Source organism: Convolutriloba macropyga, chromosome 5 (genome assembly GCF_964194025.1).
Source record: "Convolutriloba macropyga chromosome 5, txConMacr16.3, whole genome shotgun sequence".
NCBI classification, from domain to species: domain Eukaryota; kingdom Metazoa; phylum Xenacoelomorpha; order Acoela; family Convolutidae; genus Convolutriloba; species Convolutriloba macropyga.
Window position 1 is genome coordinate 24,620,512 of NC_134472.1, and position 21,301 is coordinate 24,641,812.

The window sequence follows — 21,301 nt, forward strand, 5'->3', positions numbered from 1 at the left end:
AAGCAGATTAGTGATATGTAGCGCGCGAAGAATAGGATACAAAGCTTGTATCTCAAATTCGCGGTTAAAATTTGGACACATTTGCGAACAAGAGTTCCCTTCAATTTTGCTTGTTTTTGCTAAAGTATCTATTTTTTTTGTAAAATTGTTGCTTTTTCATTGTATTGACATAAGAAAAGCAAACAAAAGATACGCAGATCGGGCAAATTTTCCCGTGACGATTTGGTTATACCTCTGCGGCGTAATGAGTAAGAAATACACGGTAAAAATTAAATTTTTTTGCCGCATTTCACCGCATTTCTTACAAAATTTCAACGCCAAACCTCGACACGGGCCATTAGAATTCAGTCAGTGTGGTTTCTGTGGATCCAGCTGAACTATGCCAGGTTGTACTGTGAATCAATTTGCGCTGAGAATATTCATAATAGGCCTTCAGTATCTAATGGCTCATCATACGAATTGTTAGGCGTATTTTCTGAAAGACTAAAGAGATATTTATTTGTGCGCAGTGTGGTCTCAAAACGCTGTTTTGTCTGACACTGAGTTAGCCAATTCTCCTTGTTTGTGATTTTTTGGTCAAAAAATCGAAAAGTCATTTTATTCAGACCAATTTTTGCAATCTAGCAGTCTCCTGAAATGCATTTGCTATTTTTCTAATTTCTATCTGCAGAATTTGCTAAGTTTTATTTCTAACTCGAAAAACAAACTTCTATTTATTTCCAGCTTTTCGGAGACCAAAAAATCTTTAAATGTTTTGCTTCTTGATGTGCTCTTAAAAAAGTAATAGTTCTGAAGTATCAGTACTTGGATGATTTGGAAAAATCTTAATCAATATCGGAATTCAAATATTTTGTGGCGTTCAAAATTCAATTCTGATAAATTTTGTGGCATCTTTCAAAGGTTGCCTTTTTAGGGTATCGAACAGAACGTGACAAGGTCTCTTGTATCTGCAAATCTGACCTCTGATGACCTCATGAAATGGATAATCGTTTACAGTCAAGACTACGTCATTGATCATATGCGTGATGTAAGTTTCAAATTGTTTAAGATCTGCAGATCTTTTAATATATCTAAAAATTTAATTCTTCTCTTAATTAACCGGCATTTAGGAGCATTCAAGACACACTTTGAGTTATGAAAGGGGAGGCAAACGTCCACAATTGATTCATTTCTTTAGATTTGAAATTAGTATTTGTTGATGATTGTTGAACATGTCGGTGAATATTTAACCTAATGGTTATAAATATTAGTTTCCTCCTCAAAAATATAATGAATGAGTGAATTCGATGAGTTATGGATCAATCAATCTGTGTTTATTAGATTCATCCCATCGATTCAAATCATAAAATATCGAACGATATCATAAACTTTCATGTGCAGCCCGTATGTATATGTATAGTCGGCTCCTCAATGTATACAGATCTGCTGCAATACTTTCACCATACAGTTTTCACATGCAATTTACCGTGAGCCGTAGTGCTTTTTCTGCTCCATTTTTCAGCCCAACCTCAAAAACGACCCAAAAATAAATGCTCTATTTGACTTTTAAGACATATTTATGAAAGCTGGTTTTGGAGGATTAATATATCTAGCGGAGCTATCGAAATTGGTCAATTTGTTCACCGTTACCCAACTGCATGGTCATTTTTTTCAGAATTCGCTACAATTTGTATACAAATTTTTGACACATTTTGACCACTGAAGTTTTTCTTACCACTATCAACCGCTATTATTTCCCATTTGTACCACAAATGACATTTTTTTATATCATACCTTTCCAAAAACTGGCTGTTTTTTCAGGAGCTGTTCGATTATCGGAGTAAGATTGAGCTGCGGAATCTGGTCATCTGGAAGTTCACTTTGCGATGTCCTGAAAAACAGAGTGGAATAATTTACAATCTGCTTGAAAAATACAAAACAGTTGCCCAGAAATTCAGAGGAAAGGTAAGAATTAGTAATAAACAATTTACCTAACACGGGTCGACCAAACCTATTTCTAAGCTTGACGAATTAGCGGACGTTTATGAGAGACAAAGTGTTGAATTTAAGATTTCAGATTAAAATTGCGAAAATATAAGCAATGATTGTGCTGATGCGTCGAACCGAAGAATAGGAGGAACTAGATACTCAGCTATGGTTTCTTTTTGTTTGCCAACACTGAACTGAAAATGTTTTCTGAAATCTGTTTCAATTTTTTCTTGTAAATAATCGACCATTGACGTCTTTTTGTTCACATTTCTGTAATTTTTGCTCCAATTTTCTTAATTATTATTTTCGCTAAAATTATGTACAAATTGTTAAAAGTGGTGTCACTTTTGTTTGGTTAAAACCAGAGAAGGGTTGTTGGACTATTGGAGTTGTCCATATTGGCTAAATTTTGGCTATATTTTTGCAAATTCAGCGTTTTTCATTTAAAATGGCACCCATGAGCTTCTTTACCCACTTTTTTCGAAATTTGGCCGAGCTACAGATATAAGCAGCTGATGAAACAACTTCTGTAAAACCAGATCAAGTTTGTTTGTACTCCTGCCTCCATAAGAGTTTTGTGGAATAAAAATTTTGCCGTTTTTTTTTATTATTTAGATAATTATTCATTCAAAATTATTCATTTCTGTTTCTACCAAAATATCTATTGTGCTAACCTCTAGAACAATTGGTTTAAACAAAAAAACGCACTGCATTAGCAGGGCTACTCATTGTCTATTTTGTTAATACCAGAAAAGATTTTGACTTTATTGATGAGCTGAATTTTCTTAAAACCTTCCCAATTTTTGCTTTTTTTTGTTATCAACAGACAATGTGGTTTTCACGTTCTATTTCACTCATTAGCAGATTTCGCTTACGTTGAAATGAAGTCCAAACGACATTTAACGTTTTCAGAGAGAAGCTACGATGTCTATGGCTTCCAAATAATTTTTTTGCTTACTTCTAATGATTTTTTACTGACTTTTCTTGTTTTTTGCAGTCTAATAGTATATTCCTATTATTCAGAGCTCTATATGTTTTTTAAAAAAGAATAGTTAAAATTTTTCATTGGTTTTGTTTAATGCCTATTGGCTCTTTTAACCTTCCATTTTCGTTTGAAAAAGTTTGGTTTCTGATAGTTGATTTTTTAAAACTCATTTCTATCAACTTGTAGTCTCAACTCATTCAAGAGTGGTTGCATATTCTTTTTTGTTAATTAGAAAAATTGTTTTTGTTTTTTAATTATTTTTTTAATGAATTTGTCTGTGAGAATTTGTTAGGAGATTTTTTTAATTTTCAATACTCATGTAATTCTCTCCAATTTCTTTTTTTTTGGTGTCTTGTCGCGATTTAAAATGTTTTTCAAAGAATGGTTGATTGTCTTAAGGATTATTTCGACATTTTTTTTTAATTTTGAATTTTTTTTTTGATTTTTTGTATTGCTGTTTATTTTGAAATCGTGTAAATATCTTGAGGAAAAAAATGGTTCAATATCTTCTCAATGAGAAACAAATGAAGCTATTTGATGCGTTAAATTTAATATTGAGGGTATCAATGAATTTATGTTCAATATCAATTTTTCAATTTAATTTTCCTGTTTCTGAATCTGCAGTTTGTTCTCAGTATCTACAGTGGCCACCCACTTTCTCGTCTGAAGTAACAATTAATTTCTTTATCGAATTTTTTTTATAAGTTTGTTTATGAAGTTGGAATTGTGTTTTCTAAAACAAAAACTTTGTAGGGTTTTAAATACCAAAAAACATAGGTGGATTTGTCCGCGCGTTCTCAAATAATCCCGTTAAAGGAGGCCTGGTTGTTGTTCAGATGAGACCCAAATTAAAATATATATTTACAAGTACCTATGGAGTTCCAATTGAATTTTTTAGGTTTTTTGGATTAAAAGTGTAGAGTTGTTACGACATTCCATTTTTTTTCAAATATTCGTATGATCTTCACGTGATACTCAATTGATTTTGTTACCAGGTGTTTTTGAAGAAAAAATGATAATAACTTTCTGTTTTAGCTATTTTTTGGTTATGGTTTCTATTGCTTACCTTGTTACAAAATTAACAAGTCGCGTCGGTTTTATAGGAGAGCGCTTTGAATTCATATATTGGTTTGAGTTTATATCGATTTTTTCATTTCATACGCCAAATATCTTCAAACAGTAATGAAACATACGCAAGTATTTAATTTTGCTTCATTTTTTTGTAACACTGTAGTATTATTAGTTTTTCAAATATCGGTTGACCTAGCTTGTTTTGTAGTCACTAAACCTCTCTAATCAGAATTCTGGCGTTATCACAGGTGCGTATAAAAGTCTCGCGATCACAGGCCGTTACACGTTAAAATTATTATAACAAACTTTGTAATATTGAGACAGTGGCATCTCAATAAATCAAGGGACGCTCTAAATCGTGACACGGCAAAGTTAAAGTGGCATCTTAGCACTTATAAAAACTTTTACGTTTGCATATTTTGACTGCCGAAATTCTGCAGCGCCAGAAGTTAAAATATCAGAAGTTCCTACTTAGCCAGAGGTTGATATCTGTTGAGTTTCGTCATTTAAAACCTGCGCGTTTCGTGTTTTAAGCATGGTTACGTGACTCTACAGAAGTCAATTTTAAATTCTGACTTAACATCTGGAAGCACTTCACCGTACTCGATAAAGCCTAAGTTCTCAATGACTTCAAGCATAGTCACATAATGATCTTTTTTGAAATTGTTGTTGGCCTTTTTTGACTCTTCCAACTTGTACTGATGTCTTTTTTGCTTTTCTACTCTTTGACCTCACCCTTCTCTGTGTCACTCCATTATGCTCTCAATTACAGCCCTTTTTCTTCCAAATCCCTTTTCACATTTTGCTCAGGTTCGTTCTCGATTTTCCCCTCCCACTAGTAATCTGTGCGCATATGTTTTGATGTTCTTCAGGGCGACATTTTAGGAGCTGCTTTTTGAGAGTTTTGAATAAGTAGCTGTACATTATCTGTTTTATGGTAAATAGAAAATCAACATCAGATGTTTAAAAAATAGCTAACCAAAATAACTAGCCAGGTTTAATTTTTTTTCTGTACTTCTCTTGCACGTCTGCCACATCATGGGGGTAAAAAACTTCGATACATGATTAGTTTAATGATGATAAAAGCGTTACTTATATGTATGTGATTCGTCTGATGGAAAGCAAACACACGAAACGCTTGATTCAAAAGCGCACGATTTTGGTTTTGAATGCCAGAAATCTGCATTTGCGTGTTCTATCATAGCAATTTTTTCTACCATAAAATTATTTAATCGCTATGGCCTTTGTGTTCAATTAACTCCATTTAAAGTATTCCAAATATGTAAACCAGGACTGAGGTCACATTTACTTTCAGCGCTGAATCAATGTATATTTTGTTTTGTATTTTACTCTGTCAAGTATCATGATCATGTCAAAAGTTGGAAGGATCAGAGTGAAAAATCAGGTACTCAAGTTATTCTGAATTTTTTCGGAACTGCATGCCAAAATCCTACTGTGCAATTACTGATAAGAAGAAAAATGTCAGCCTGAGAAAAAATTTTCAGAGAAAAATTCAGCCCGAATATAATGAATTTACGATGAATTTATTATGAATTTAATATGAAAATAGCAAATAAAAAAATCAATCCAATATCACTCCGACACTGGTTGTGACCCTGTGACCCCGACAGTGGTTGTGACCCCGACACTGCTGCAACACAGCTCCACATTTCTGAACAGGAAAAAAAAACTTCATGAAGATGGTGGATGGTGTCCACGTAAACCGACAACGTGGCAACGCAGCTCCTCGTCTGGGAAAAAAGACACTTTACGAAGATGGTGTCCACGTAGATCAACAACGTGAAAACAAACCTCCACATTTGGGAAAGGGAAAGACACTTCAAGAAGGTGGCGTCCACATGAGCCGATAACGTGGCAACGCAGCTCCTCGTCTGGGAAAAAAGACACTTTACGAAGATGGTGTCCACGTGAATCAACAACGTGATAACAAACCTCCACATCTGGGAAAGGGAAAGACATTCAAGAAGGTGGTGTCCACATGAGCCGACAATGTGGCAACGCAGCTCTAAATCTGGGAAAAGGAAAGACACTTTATGAAGATGGTGTCCACACGAACCGACAACTTGGCAACGCAGCTTCTTATCTGAAAAAGAAAGAAACTTCACAAAGATGGTGTCCACGTGATCCAGTGAAATCGAACACTTAATTAAAATGGAAAGAAACGTGATACATCCCCTGTTCCATTTTACACCCCCCAAACAGGGAACTGTTTCGATTTCCCGAATTGTGGACATCATCCCTGTCTTCACCGTTCTCGGATGCACCACATCTTTGAACTCTTTTTCCTCTTCCCTAAATGTGGACAGCTTGGCCGTCGTTGCCGATCACAGAAGCACCATTGCATTGAACTGCTACTCCTTTTCCCAAATGTGGACAACATCGCCGTGTTCTTAGTTCACATTGTGAGAGTTTTAAAATGAATTGAACGATAATGAAATGGGGGATGTACCACGAGTATTGTTTGCGAGGAGGGGGGAGGACGTATCACGTGGCGTGTGTGGGGAGGGGGAAGATTGTACTCAACAGAATAGCTGGATGTAGCAGATTTAGTTGTAACTGTTGTCCAGCTTTCACCCATCGCACCCCCTTCCCTCCTCCCAGACGTAGCAGATGTAGTTGTAACTGTTGTTTGAAAGCTGGATGTCAACTGGTTACGGGTAACGTGTCTTTACGGCTTGGGACGTCAGTTTCTATGCGATTTCGTCAAGGTCGAATTTTTTTGGTAGAATCGAAAATTTTGCATAAATTTTTTTGGGTCTTTGTAAAAATAAATTTTTAGCTGTCAAGTACAATATCATGGTTTAAAAACTTTTCTGACTTTGTCCTGCTCATAAAAACCTATAAATAGACAGCAAATGTACTGATTCAGAACTGATTTGTTGAGGTAATATGGGAATGTATAAAATCAGCGCTGAAAAGTACTGGGACTAGGGTCCGAGAATTTATGTCAGTATAACCCGTAAGTTGATTAAATACAGAGTTAGAGATAAACTGATTGTTTTTGAGTTTAACAATTATATTCAATCTAACAATCCAGTGCAATAAATTACAGTGAATTTGGTTGCTTTTTTAGGCAAATAAGACTGTGCTTTTTTAACAAATAACACTGCATTTTACAAATAAGACGTGTGCTTGTTAATTTTGCTAAAATTCTATAACTTTTTTTTCTAAAATTTGAACTGCTTGTCGCTTCCTTTACTTCATTTGCTTGTTCCATTTTTTCTTTTGGGGAGTAACTAAGCATGAGTAAATAAGCAGGAGTAACTACTGTGAATATGGACCAGTACATGATTCGCACCATCATCTCCTTCTAGAACTTCTCGTGGGTTAATAATTACACCAACTGGTTAAGTTCTCGAGCTGGATTTCTCCTAAAACTCTTTTTCACGTTCTTTTCTGTTCCTCGAGGCTTCAAATACCGAGCCAAGTATACGTTTGAACAGGTAGAGCTATTAAAAGCTTATCTTATGCACAATGTACATTAGGTTCTGTTCTCTCTCAACCTTTTAACAATTTTTGAATGCCTTTTAGGCTCAGTTTATCATAACGGCAGCTTTGTTCTCAGCAAGTGACAAGCAATTTTTTCAGGCTCTGTTCCAATATAGTCACAGATGGAAATTTACTTCCGCTCCCCAAGTAGAGCTGGACACAGTAAACAAAACAACCTGTCTCTTAGTTGCAACAGATGAGGACACTGTGCCAAAAAAATACATCATGCACAGTACAGAACCATACACTACGGAAATGATAGAATCCTTTGTCCAGGGCAGTTTGGATGGGAAGCAGAAACCGACTTACAAGAAGCAACCATTGCCTGAAGATTGGAATGAAAGTAGCGTGAAGACATTAGTATATGACAACTACAACAAGATTGTGTTGGATAAGGAGAAAGATGTATTGGTCAAGTATCGTAAGTATTTTTACTTGAATACTAACCGAAAACGAATTTATCTATTTATAAAGTATGGTAATTGGGACCTATTCCAAACCCCCTGCTTTGTGAGCATATATATTTTTAAGTCCCCAGCCGAAACTGCTCAGAAACACCTGGTAAACCCTCAAAAACCCTCCGCAATCTGAGACCACGGATAATATCCCATCGTTTGAAAACCACCCAGGATGAAGTTCGCAACCCAAGACAGGTATTGGCCAGACCGAATTGTGTAGATGACAGGGAGGTCCGGTACGACCCAACCCAATGGTCTGGAAAAAATTTGGTTCGCGCCTTCCGTCTGGCCAATGGCAATTTTGGTCTGTTCGGTCTATTGTGATTGGTTTTCAAGCACCTCGTGAAAGTTGCTAAATTATTTGGAAAACATGACAGGTTCAGTAGATATTTGTAGATATTTAGACTTGCCATTCTGTGGAGCGTGCAGAGGAATAAAGGAAGCATACCAGCAGGCAGCTGACCACTTTGCCGAAACGAGGAGTGATGTTGTGTTAGCCGAAATCGATATTTCACTAAATGAGGTTGAGCTGTACAACACAGATCAAGTTCCTGTAGTAATTCTGGTCACTAAAGGAGACAATAAGGTTAATAATTCGAAGAAATATTACATTTCTCATGCCCGGGTAGAGGATTTTGCGAGAATCCATTGCTAAAAAGAGTGGGTAAGGGCGGAAATCCATTTTGTGTCCACTTCTATTTTATATTTTTTCCACTATCTAGTTCCATTGCTCATAAATAATTTTTCAACTTCATTTAATTCCACCAACCTTATTTTACCGCAGTGCTAGATTTTTTTTTCCAAATGAAGTTTTGTGAGCAATCTATGGAGAGAAAATGAAAAGAAGACATTATGTTAATACTTACAGCAGAAAAGATCCCAAATATGTTGTCATAAAGAACATTTTAACTGTGACCCGGCTTGACAAAGGGTCAGCTGTTGTCATTAATATATTTTGTGATTGTAGAACTAAATGAAAAGGCAACCAAAAATTATGTTGCTTAATTCGGCATGTTGGTGTATAAAAGCAAAAATAAAAAAATCCAAACAAAAAAAAACGTTGTAGGACAAGTCCTGACGTACAATTCAAAGAATTTTAAAAGACTTAACAAAACGCCTAGGCCTAGAACGTACTCTGAGTGAATTGTGAAAGCCATCCTAAAATAATCAGATTAAAAAAATTGAAAAGAAAACAGAAAATCAATAACAATGCCGCATGTGAACAAAAAACCACTAGCGAGAAATAGAAATTTTGTTCAAACAAAAAAAAACTAGGCCTAGAATGATTTATAAATGGATTATGAAAACCATTTAGAAAAAAAATCCGATCCAAAAATTTGAAAATAGTAAAAAATCAAAGTGAAACTGCTGCATGTGAACAAAAAACCTCTAGCGAGAAAAGTTATTTTTTTAACAAAAAATTGAGTTATTTTGTTCTAAGCGAAAAAATTGAGACGCTTTTTTCCCCGTGTTGTTCATCATAATTGTTTCTTAGCAAACATGCACAGTCATAAATGATTCGTAGTAATTATACAAAGTCATATTTGATTTGTATGAAATCTTGACAATCATACTAAAATCAATACCTTAAACTCGAGCAAACTATATCAAACTAACATGTCGAGCGATACTTTTAGTCAGAAATTGAACAAACGTCCAAACGATGCCCCCACATTAATAAAAGCATCATAGTAATCCTCCTCAGTCATATAGTCTAAAATTTTCAGTCTAAAATTGTGTTAACAATTGAGTCTAGTTTGCAGCGGTTGATCTTTTTTCCTTTTTTCCTTGACAGACAACCGAGATAGTCCTTGACGGGACTAAAAAGTGAAATATATCGTTTCCGCTTTCTATACTACATAAATTAAGAATAATTTGTGCGACGTAATTGCTCTTTTTTCATTTTGTTAATTTATTTCTTTCTAATGTTCTTCTTTTTAATCATCTTGTAGCTGTTTGTTCAATAGAAGAAATTGGGTTCAGATGAATAATATTCAGGAACAAAACCACCCAATTTTAGATAGCAAAAAAATCAAGGGAAAATACCTCCACAAAAAAAATACACGCACCGAATCAAACGTTAAATTTATTGTTAAATATCTGTTCACTTAGAGCACTTGAACATGCCTCGCGGGTCATGTCCACTCCTTATAAGGAGTCAATTCCAATCGACTCCGTTTGACTTGATATGATTGATACTATTACAACAAAAAATATTACGAGTGAAGTTCAATGTTAAAATGGGGCAATGGGGCTTCGTTTCCGAGCAGGTTTAATTCCATCTTGGTTCATTACCTATAAAAATCAGACTGGTAGTGAAATTCCATGCGGCTTTTTTTCCCTAAATTTTGCTGTGACCCGAGAAAATGGGCGTCGTAAACTTGGTACAAAAAATCAATAATAAATTTGAGAACAATACATAATTGTTTAACAAAACATTTTCCTTTAAAACTGATGGACAATTTTATTAGCAACTAATTGTTTTTTCTGCATCGAAAACTGAAAAAAAAAATGAATTGGACATTCTATCTACCCGGGTCGAGGTTTGGTGGTGAATTTTCGAAAGAAATGCGGTGAAATTCGGTGAAAAAAATAGTAATTTTCACTGCGTATTTTTTACATCTTTTTGCGGTGAATGCGGTGAATCGCGGTGAATTATTTTTTTTCACCGGGCTCTCGGTGGCGGTGAATTATTTTTTTCACCGCTTGATGCGATTAATTATTTTTTTCACCGCATATAGCGGTGAAAAAAAAATAATTAACCGCCTGAGAGAAAGCGGTGAAAAAAAAATAATTCATCGCTTTATACGGTGAAAAAAAAATAACCGCCACCGAGAACGTGGTGAAAAAAATAATTGCGCAGATAATGTGAACTCTATGCACCTACTAAAGATTTGCAGTATTCAAGGAAAATGGGCAAGATATTGGAACTTATAATAAGTTAGCATTTTTGTTTTAGTTGATTCGCTACAGACGTGGCTCCTATGAAAAAGAAGACTTGATCAGTTTTGTTGAGAGTCGTGGAACAAACTACGTTGGAATTGGAAATCCAGAAAAAGACGATGAAGTAGCCAAAATGTTCAGAGAGAAATTCCAAAGTGGTAAAATGCCTGAAAGTGTAGTCGAAACAACAACCGTGAAAAATGTAGAGCAGTTATCAGATGATGAACTTTAGTAATATGAAATTATAAAACGACGCCTATATCAAATTGTGTATCTAATTTAGTATATCTAATTATTAAATTATTATATTGTTACGTTACGTAAACAACTAATGATGAAACTGAAATTGCACCACCTATTAGCAAAACAACGAAAATAAAATTTGGTTTTCTTTTTTGCAGCGCAGCGGTCATAAACGATTCCATATGTGTATAAAAAAAACTTCAGAAAAATAAGAAAGTTTGAACAAAACGCTTTTTGAACAAAAATTTTCCGCATTTCCCATATTTCTCGCAGAATCTTATTTCATCATTTCACTGCAAGGTACGATTTGTAATTTCGAGGCTTTGCGATATATTTTGTGTACAACAGTGACAATACCTCTTCACATACTTTCAATTTTTCAATTTATGTCAGCATAAATAGGGATTAAAAATTAACTCTTTATCCGTGAAAAAAAATGGATTTTTTCAACGGTACTCACAGATAACAAAGCAATTTTCTTGGATCTTGAGAATTTAAATAGCTATTTTTCAAATAGCTCATCACTTTTTTTGCATGAATTTAGCTTAGTCATCGTTTGAGATCTATTTCAAAGATATAGTTCTTGTGGTCGGGTCTGGATAATGTTCTTAACCTTTAATTCGTCTACAACTGCGAGGGACTTTTAATTAGTCAACTGGTCCATATTTTCAAAGTCCATATATTTATTTAAGTCATAAATTCAAGTCAAGCATTTTTGTTTAACTGAGATTTTATCGCCAGTATATCGGGCGTTGACTATATGTATAAAGCGATTTAGAAGCACGAAATTGACAAAAATGTTGCACTTGACTTGTAAAACAAGTTTTTTTTTAAAAAAAATGGAAGAGATGCAAGAAGTTAACAAAAACTAATTGCGCTGCTGATGTAGGCGGCTTCAAGCAGTTGTTTTAATGTTTCAAGTCACATTGAGCTCTTGGCTGAGGAGTTTAAAAAATCATTCAAACTATTTGTTCTTCAATGTTCTATAAGCTATTGTCTTCCAGTTTTAATTTCGGCGTCTTCATCGTAACAGACAGAATGGAAGGAACAATCTTATCTTATTATGTACAATATTAATCTCATTCTGCGCATTTCCCTGCTTTTATTTTCGAATACACAACTAAATACATTAATATCAAAAATGATAAGAAGCCGAAGCAAGAAATAAGGTAAGATTTTTGCAGCACTTAAAAATGTCCTCTGACCTAGAAATTTCTTAATTATGAAAAAAAACTATAATTATAAGACTGAAAATTTCTGCTGGTCCACTTTGCACTTTGTTTCTACTTCGATTTCACAGCAATGTGTCTCGTTTTCTCTTGTTGTTCTAAGTTATAACGACCAAGACTTGAAATTCCTGTAGTACTTTCAGTTTAAAGTAACTTTCAATAGTGCGGGAACAGATGGAAGCTTTCTTAAAAAATATTCAAATAAAGTTTTAAAAATTGTTTTCTTGTTTCTTAGCAGAAATTTAATTAGAATGCTGAATAATCTTTAAAAAGTTCAATATAAAGCGTTCTAACACTATGATATTTCGTTGCTCCATTAAGTTGTGTCAAATATCATGTCAAGGAACAGCTGAGGCCATCTTGTTTGACATTTTAGCTTTTCACTATTGAAACTTTCTTTACAACACATTCAGACGTCCCCTGCCTTCTATATTGGGTCAAAAGCTTTATTATAAAAAAATAAATAGTTTCAAGTCTAAAAATTGCAACAAATTACCCTCACATTGTAGTTCGAGTTCACAGGAAAATGATTTGCTTTGTTTATTGGCCTGAGAGACATGAAACAGGACTTGAAACTGACTTAGTAATTTCAGTTTTAAATGAAGTTAACTAGTGTGAGAACAGATACAGAAAAACTGGTTCTTAAGAAAATTATATATTAAATAAAAAACCGTTCAGAACCCTTTTGGTTTTCTTTTCGTGCGACGACATACATCAAACAGCGTTCGAAAATCAGTGAAAATAAGTGTCATGAAGATTTGTTCAAAATTTTGTCAAGAGCTGCCAAGAAATTTTTCTTGGTTTAATCTGATAAGATCTTACCTAGATCGTATCAAAATTCATCTTGAAAAGTTGATATTTCAAATTTTTGGCATGTATGAAGTTTTGCAATCAAGGTAAATATCATGCATCTCTTATCAAGGTGTGTCAAGTTTCGCTTCACTGGGTATCTTTCTTTTAATCAGCTTCTTATATTGTGAAACGAGCTTGCAAATAGATTTTATTGCTGGAACTGCATCTAAGAAAAAAATTGTATTCTTCCGTAATACAAACTATAGGTAATATCACTAACAACATTTAGCATATATCATAATTTATCAGTTGGTTGTAAATTTAAGGACCCGCTCTCATCTTTAATCGAGTTTAATTCAACAACATCATTACAATTTTTATCTGTAGCTATTTTATTCAAACTATTGCAACTATGGGAATTAACATTTATTGAACTCTTGCCCAAGTTATTGTTATTATTATTGCAACTTTTGTAATTCTCAATATTACTATTGGCTCTGCTGAGTTCGTGCTCGATAGAGTTATTTTGATGCAGTATGTTTTCTTCGTAGTCATCGACATTTTGGCAATTATTCTGTTCGTTGTTTTGATCACAGTTTTCGTTTTCGTCTTTTGACAATGATTTTTTCCTCTCTGCCTGTGGTTTTCCCAGAATGAGGGATCCAGCAGCTAGACCTCCTAGAGATTTGTAGAGGACAACGCGGGGGCGCCCACAACCGACCTGAAATAGTTACTCTTGTTGTATCAAGATTCGCTTCTTCACTTGAAAAAGAATTTAACCGCTTAAATTGCAGCCAATGTAATATTTTGACGAGTAAAAGATTCATTTTCTTGAATTCTACTCCCCTTATCTCACCTGGTCTAGGCCTCGATCTATGAAAAAAACAATGATAACCAAAAATTAGTATGCATAGACCATGCTGAACAAAGAACCAAATAGCCATCAAAAGGCTTTTAATAGTCTTTATATTGAGCTCTTGGGCATTCTCGACTCAAAATTTGTCACGCTGAAATGTTGCTCCACGAAAAATGTTACGCTGGTTTTTTGTTCCATTTTAACAACGAAGATTAGAATTTGAGTGAGTCGAGCAAAAGTAAACTTATGAGCTGAGAAAATGTGCTTTTCTCATAAACTTGTATCTCGCCAAATTGAGAGGGGGGGGGGGGGGTCTCATCATCATCATTGAAAAACGTACCACCATATTATGATGAACATAGTTTAACATCGTCATGTAGGTGGTTGAAGTTAAGCTAACTGAAGGATAGAAAAGGAGCAAAAAGTGCGATTCTCGTCTCGACAATTATTAGGCAACTGCGTGTGAAAAGAATTTTTCTCGATTTAAGAAAAATTACTTAAGAAAAAATAACTTGACCTAAAGTGCTTATGAAAAGAAATTTGCGCGACCAACAAGAGAAGTTTTGATCGCCTTTAACTTAGAAGCTTAGCCGTTTTGTTTTATTCCCGCTCAATATTGGCTACGCTCCCAAACAGACTGATTTTTTTATAAGACGAGCTGTGGACTACGGCAACTTCACTTATAAAAACTTTATAAATCAGAACGAGAAATTAAACTGTCTTGTGGGTTGACTTCACCAATTTCTTGTGACAAACAAAAGTTTTTTAATAGATAGAAGAACAGAAAAACTTAGTCATAATCTTCCAAAAAGCTGTTTTTGAACTTTCGATGTTACTAGATTTATTACATTGTCCTGGTTTAATTTTTCTGTTTTAATAACTACAGTAAACAATTGAGCATTTGCGCATTGCTCTCAAAATTTCTGGCCTCCAATAATTCAAATTTGATTTTTGGAGAAGGTTTTTTTTAGCATACCAGACTGTCCCTTTTCCAAAGCTTTTAATATATTTGATTGAGATTTTTCATCTGTTCTTCGTTGGTTTTTTTTTCTCTGACCAAACAGTTGGAAAAAAATAAAATGGAAATGAGCGCAAATCGTTTATGATTACACTAATGATCAGAAAAAGGGAACAACGAGCACCAATTCCCGCAATCACGAAGTTAGAAAAATGCAAGATGGGATCAAGTTCATTGATTATGTTTTAGTTGTGTTTTATTATGTAATGTTGGTTATGACACTCTTTTCTTTTCTCAGTTTTTATTTTCTAATTTTTGCGAAATCTAATTTTTCAAACATGTCTTTATGGCAAAAAATTTTATGTAGAGAAAAGTCGAGGAGGCCATTTCACTTCCGCTACAAACTTGTCTTCATGAAGATTCTTTTCATATGGAATTTTGTTTCAGAGCAGTGCTTAATGGAACAAAATTATCAACGAGAAACTTTCAGCTCTAGATTTAAAACTTCAATTCAAATGTTCTAATCATTATTATTACATCTTCTCTGTACACAGTTACTTGGGAAAAAATCGTTTTTCTAAAAAAAAAATTCAAGAAGTAAATTTAATTTTTTTGGAAATTTTTTCAATCAAATTCATTCAGCGTTGCTTCATAAATTATAGAGGAGCTTAAAGCCTAACTGATCCTAATTTTTAGACGCGAAAGATTAACCAATTAGGGAGATCGAAAAAATTGAATTATCCATCTTTATGAATGTCCATATAGTTAACAAGGAGGCTCGGTAAGGTGCGATCGCACATACGGTTCCGACCCTGCTCAAAAAAAATTTTGGCCTAATTGTCTACCAAATGAGGAACAGATAGAAAACCCCGAAAAACTCGAGTCTTTTTCAAAAATTTAATGTCTGAATAAAAAAATCGCCTTCAACGGAAATAATTCAATGGAGTAAAAACTATAGCATTAGATTGATCAGATCTGCCATTGTTAAGAATGCGAGGCAAGACGAACAACAAAACCAAACAACAACAACAAATTTTAATAACATCCAAAAATTTATGTCAAAATAACTTGTTTTTCTACTAGAAATGATAAGAGACCACTCCATAAAAAAGTTATGAGACCAGTCCATCAACTAGAGTTAGACAAAAAAGAACAAAAACAGCAAAGTCAGTAAATTTGCTTATATTTTTAAGAACAATCAAATTCAAACGAATAAAAACTATTAGAAATCAACTGATAATATCCCACAAGTTTATGATTACCTATGATTTTATATGGGGTCATTATGACCTGTCATTATTCAATTGTTTAAGCGATTACAAAGAGAACAAATAGACAACAAACAGAAATTCAATTACAATTGCCAGAAAACGCTGTCGGAGCTGTAAAGCCATAATTTGCCCCAAAAAATGTTTGTTTGCCCCTTTTTGATCACCAATAAAGCGGTATTTGACCTATCAGCAATGAGCCTAGGTTTTGAAAACATTAGATTTTTTGTCACGCGAATCTTTTGTGACACCTTCCGTTGAAAACAATAATGTCATATATGACCTGTAATTGACGAGACTATGTAATATATCGACAATAAAAAGGACAAAATTGTGAAGTTAAAAAATGTTTTCTTTTCGTTTTGGAAAAATTAATTGTTTTCAAAGTCATGAAAATCGTCACATGTTTAATAAAATCAGAACATCCAATCAGAATATCCAATCTTCCATAAAAGCCAATGAAACCTGTCATTATACAGGAAATTTCATACGACTAAATGACAAGTAAAAACGAGTAAAAGACGAAATTGAAAATATAATTAAATTCTTCGAGAAAATGGTGCCGAAGCCGAAAAACCAAAATCTTTATCTTTAAAGACTTTTTTATTTTCCCTTATTTTGGACGTAGAATAAAGTTATAAGCGAAGTGTCAATAATGTAACAATGTGACAAAACGAGAAAACGTAAAAAATGGGCAAAATCAAGACAAAAAAGTGAAATCTAGTTGTATCAAAGCAAAAAAACCGTAACTTAAGACCTGAAATAATAGATGCAAAACTCAATAAGCAATTATTTATTGAAAGGTAGAAAATTATTTCAGTCAAAACGACCATAAATTATTCTCAAGTACAAATCTAGATACTTTAATTTAGAGCTGATTGGGAAGCCGATTGGATCTATCAACAGTGAGCTTTGATTTGAAATGATCTGTTCTTTAACTAATATAAAAAAGATCGAATTTCAACAAAACAAAACCGGCTGATTAAAATCCGAAGTATTTTTCGATTGCAACAGTCCAAGACTAGTCCAAAACTATCCCTGCGAATGCTGTTCATCCATCAGGAACGCTTAAATTTTCGAATGTTATAGATATAGATAATTTGTTAGTTCAAAAATCAAAATCAAATGCTGCTTTTTTTATAATCAACGAGTAAGTTTAGCAAAAAACGGCAATGTTTTAATTACAGAACACTCTCAATTAAAGTGGAATAAAGAAGAACCTCCTTTCGAGTTTACAAAGATTGTTTTAGGGATTTTTGGGTTTGTACTTCCGGCAAATTTAATCAATGTAGACTGAAGGAGCTTATTTCGTGCTAGTTTTGATGAAGAAGGCTGAATTTTAATATGATTGGCCAAAATTTCTGCAAACAAAATAATTCAAAATAGTCAACTTTACCTTTGTCTTTAATAATAGAATCAAAACACCATTTTTAAAAATTCCAACAAATTTTGTCAAAATTGATGAAATATTAGGCAAAAAATCCTGAAAATGTGAATAAAAATAACGCAAATCGGTCTAATAATCACAAAAATTTAAACCACGATAACTCGCTCTAGAAAACGGAATTTAAAAAATCATTTTAGTTCGATATTCTACGCTGGACGGGCTTTTTAATGTTACCACTCACAACTCTCTACGATGAATATATCGATCGTTCAAAATTGACTGAAGAAAAAAACCTATTTGAGTGTACAGTTCCTCCCCCCTCAAGAGGGGTTGGAACAAATATGAGAAATTAAACTGTTTATGAAAAATTACTCCAGATCGTCAAACAATTTCAAAAACTAAACAAAAGCAGAACAATTGTCAGGAAAAATCTTTCGAAAAATTAATGACAGGGTAAATAAAAAACAATTCGTCAGATTTTAGAAATGAAATCCAACTACAAAATAAACGTATTTTTATGCTTATAAAAGGAATTGTTTGTTGAAATTTGGATTTTCAAGTAGTTGTATGTAATCAATTGAGAACAACGGTCGCATGGTCGCATGATGTTAAATGATCGCAAGATTGTTAGAGTGTTGTGTTATATTTCTGAAACCTTGTTAGTTGGCATTTAAATTTTTTGGCTTCAGCCGACTCTAAACCACTAAGGCTTAATCCTTTTGCATTTATGTCATCTTTGCATGCAGAACGTACAACTTATGAAAAAAATGTTTTCGGAAGTTTGTAAAATTCCTATCCAATCCAAGCAGAAATGTAAAGTTTATCTTCTGCTGATGATTATTTAACATCGTCAATCAAAGTACAAGTTGACAAGAAATTATTTTTTATTTAAAGCTTAAACAGCAATTAGTTTTTATCCTGTAGGACACAAGCCCACGCATTCACTCAAGATTATTTTTTGAGTTCCCTCTTCTGAAATTGCTCAAGATTTTCAGCTTTTAAATAGTCCGAACTTTGCTGACAAGCAATAAACATAAAGCCGTTTAAGGCAAACTAAATATGCTGATCAATCAAATGTACGAAGGCAAGTCTTAAACTCTGGTGTTTAACAAGCAGTTTTGTAATTTCACCATATTAAACAGAAAATTGGAAAATTAGGAAATTTTGCAAAGTATTTTTATGGAGTTTATACGCAAATGTGGATCTGGACAACGCAGCCCCAGTCAATGCAGCAACGTTTTGATACAAAGCTTTTAATAACTCTTACTAATTGGATTCCGCATCTTGCAGTCTAACTTTTCTCTGAGGTATTAGATAATTAACCCGAACTCAAAAAATTAAGTTTTGCTTTAGTCTTACTTATTTGTTCCGACCTATAAGAACTATGTACTCAGCTCGTTTTTTTTTGTTCAGTCAATTTTTGCCGATCGAAATATTCAAGGTAAAAGATTGTGAATGAAATCATTAGAAAGACTACCAAGCATAGAGTTTCAAATTAAAAAGTTTTTTTTTTGAACTTCGCTTTTTCCGAAGAGTTACTGAGGTTTAAAGATTTGTGGATGTTCACCTAAATTCCGTTGTTTTGTTCACATTGTTCGTAATTTTTGCATGAAATCTGATCAATTTTTGCTAAAATGTGATAGAGTTGTTAGCAACAGCCTCAATGGTTTTACGTTTAAGGATAGAAGGGAGTTGGTGAATTAGTTGAAACAACCATTTTGAAAAAAAATGGCATCAAATATGCCTATTTGACCCTCTCTGCCCGTAAAACATGCTGACAAATTCTTGTTTTACTCAGACATTGGATAATTGTTCCTCCAGTTACAAAATTTTCCTAGGATCCTTTCGTTATTTCAAACATCATTTATAAATATGCATAATTTATTTTTGATAGATCAAGATTTTAGTTTGGAAAAAAAACTAATACACAAGTTTTTTACAACAATTGTGATTTTTAACTTCAGTGCAGCGGTTAAAAGGCCAGTTTTGGTCTCAGCGTTGATTTTTGCAGTGAAAAAGTATTCGCATTGTATTTTTGATCGGTCCTTTTGAAAAAAAAATTGCTTTTTTATTCCAATTTAAAGAAATTCTTTTCATTTCAAGGTTCAATACATACGAAGTTCACTTCGCTTCCAATATATTCCAGTGAATCAATATTGTGTTTTATGAGTAAATTTCATGGTTTTTATGGCTCCAACAAATATTTTTCGTATTTTTTTAATGAGTTTTCAAAATTTCCCAGATTTGATGTTATTTTTTGCTGTTTGTATATAGCTTTTTGAAATACTTCTGCATTTTTTTTATTCTAATAATATAATAATTTCAGAACAGAATGTTTTTTAATCAAGCCTCATTTATCGATCGGTCAAATTCACGTGCAGAGAGAGCTAGAAGAAGTTACATATTAATGGTTTTTAGGCACAATATATTTGTTTAAAATTGTTCGTGAAATTTTGAGTTGTGTGTTATTCTGTATTCTTCCTTTTTAATATATAGTCTTCTGACTCAGTATCAATAACCACACATGTGCACAAGCATACAACTGGCTTTGTATGCAGTAAAAACCTAAATATTTCATCTTTTTTCTGTTGAATTATTAAGGTTATTATGTCTTACGCTTTTAAATTTTTTTTAAAAAAATAATATTGACATTTTGAGATTTCTCACTTTCAATATCGTTTCTGTGACATTTAAGCGTAGTCTCAACAAAAAACCGGGTCGCATTTTTGCAAGTGATATATGAGGTAATCTTTCTTGCTGTTTTAAAATTTACATAACTATTTTGATAATAATGGCAAGTCTCATATAACAATAATGGCGTTGAAATCAGGCAAAATTGATTGTATTAAACATTTTCAGTGAATACAATTTGATCTCATTACCTTCGACACCGTTTCTTCCCAAAATTGAAACGCCTTTTTGATTTTTGCCAGTAGTTATACTTTTGCAGTCGTATGAGATTCTGGATTATGACAGGTCTCATTGGTTTTCCTTGAAGGTATAAATAAAGCCATTGAGGGATTTTAGTTTATAGCTGTTTTTTTCCTGACTTTGAATTTAATTGTTTTCAAAACATGTAAACGTATTTTCTAATTATGCCCTTTTTGCTCTCTTTCTAATTATTTTCAAAAAAGACAGATCCCATATCTTTTCTGGTGAAATGAGAAGCATGTGGTTTAGTTTACTTTTTATCTGATGCTATTTTGATTATCCATTGAATTTGTAGGAAAAAATAGATAGACATTGAGGTTTTGTCGTAAGTACAATGATTGTTGCTTTTTTTATGAGTTTGTTGTTTGTCTTGTTTCTAACTCCCCATAATGGCAGATTTCATGGCCTCTAATGAGCTATTGTTTCATTTGTTTAGCTGTTAGAGCTTAAAGCGATTTCTCTCAAGGATACACGAATTATTTTCGAGCAATACATGCTTTTTTGAAAAATTATTTCTTCCTGATTTAATGGATAGTGAAGTCAAAGACGTGGTTGAGAGGTGTTGGAACAATATGTGCGAACACACACTACCAAGAAACATCCTTGTTATTGTTAAACATAGAGAGAGTTTGTAACACCTGAAGGTTGACAATCGAGTATAATAGAAAATTTATTTTGTAAGATGTATAATAATTGAATTCG

At 33.4% G+C, this 21,301-nt stretch overlaps 1 protein-coding gene across 1 annotated transcript in view; it reads left to right on the forward strand.

Moving 5' to 3' along the window:
* The window catches only part of LOC142339895 (protein disulfide-isomerase 1-like), a 34,012-nt gene extending 22,684 nt beyond the window's left edge, over window positions 1-11,328 (forward strand). The window contains exons 5-9 of the mRNA XM_075390227.1: window positions 914-1,027; window positions 1,801-1,944; window positions 7,634-7,955; window positions 8,397-8,578; window positions 10,952-11,328. Of these exons, the coding sequence (XP_075246342.1) occupies window positions 914-1,027; window positions 1,801-1,944; window positions 7,634-7,955; window positions 8,397-8,578; window positions 10,952-11,167 (978 nt within the window). The 3' untranslated portion in view covers window positions 11,168-11,328. The remainder of the gene's footprint in view (window positions 1-913; window positions 1,028-1,800; window positions 1,945-7,633; window positions 7,956-8,396; window positions 8,579-10,951) is intronic.
* The last annotated feature ends 9,973 nt before the right edge of the window (window positions 11,329-21,301 follow it).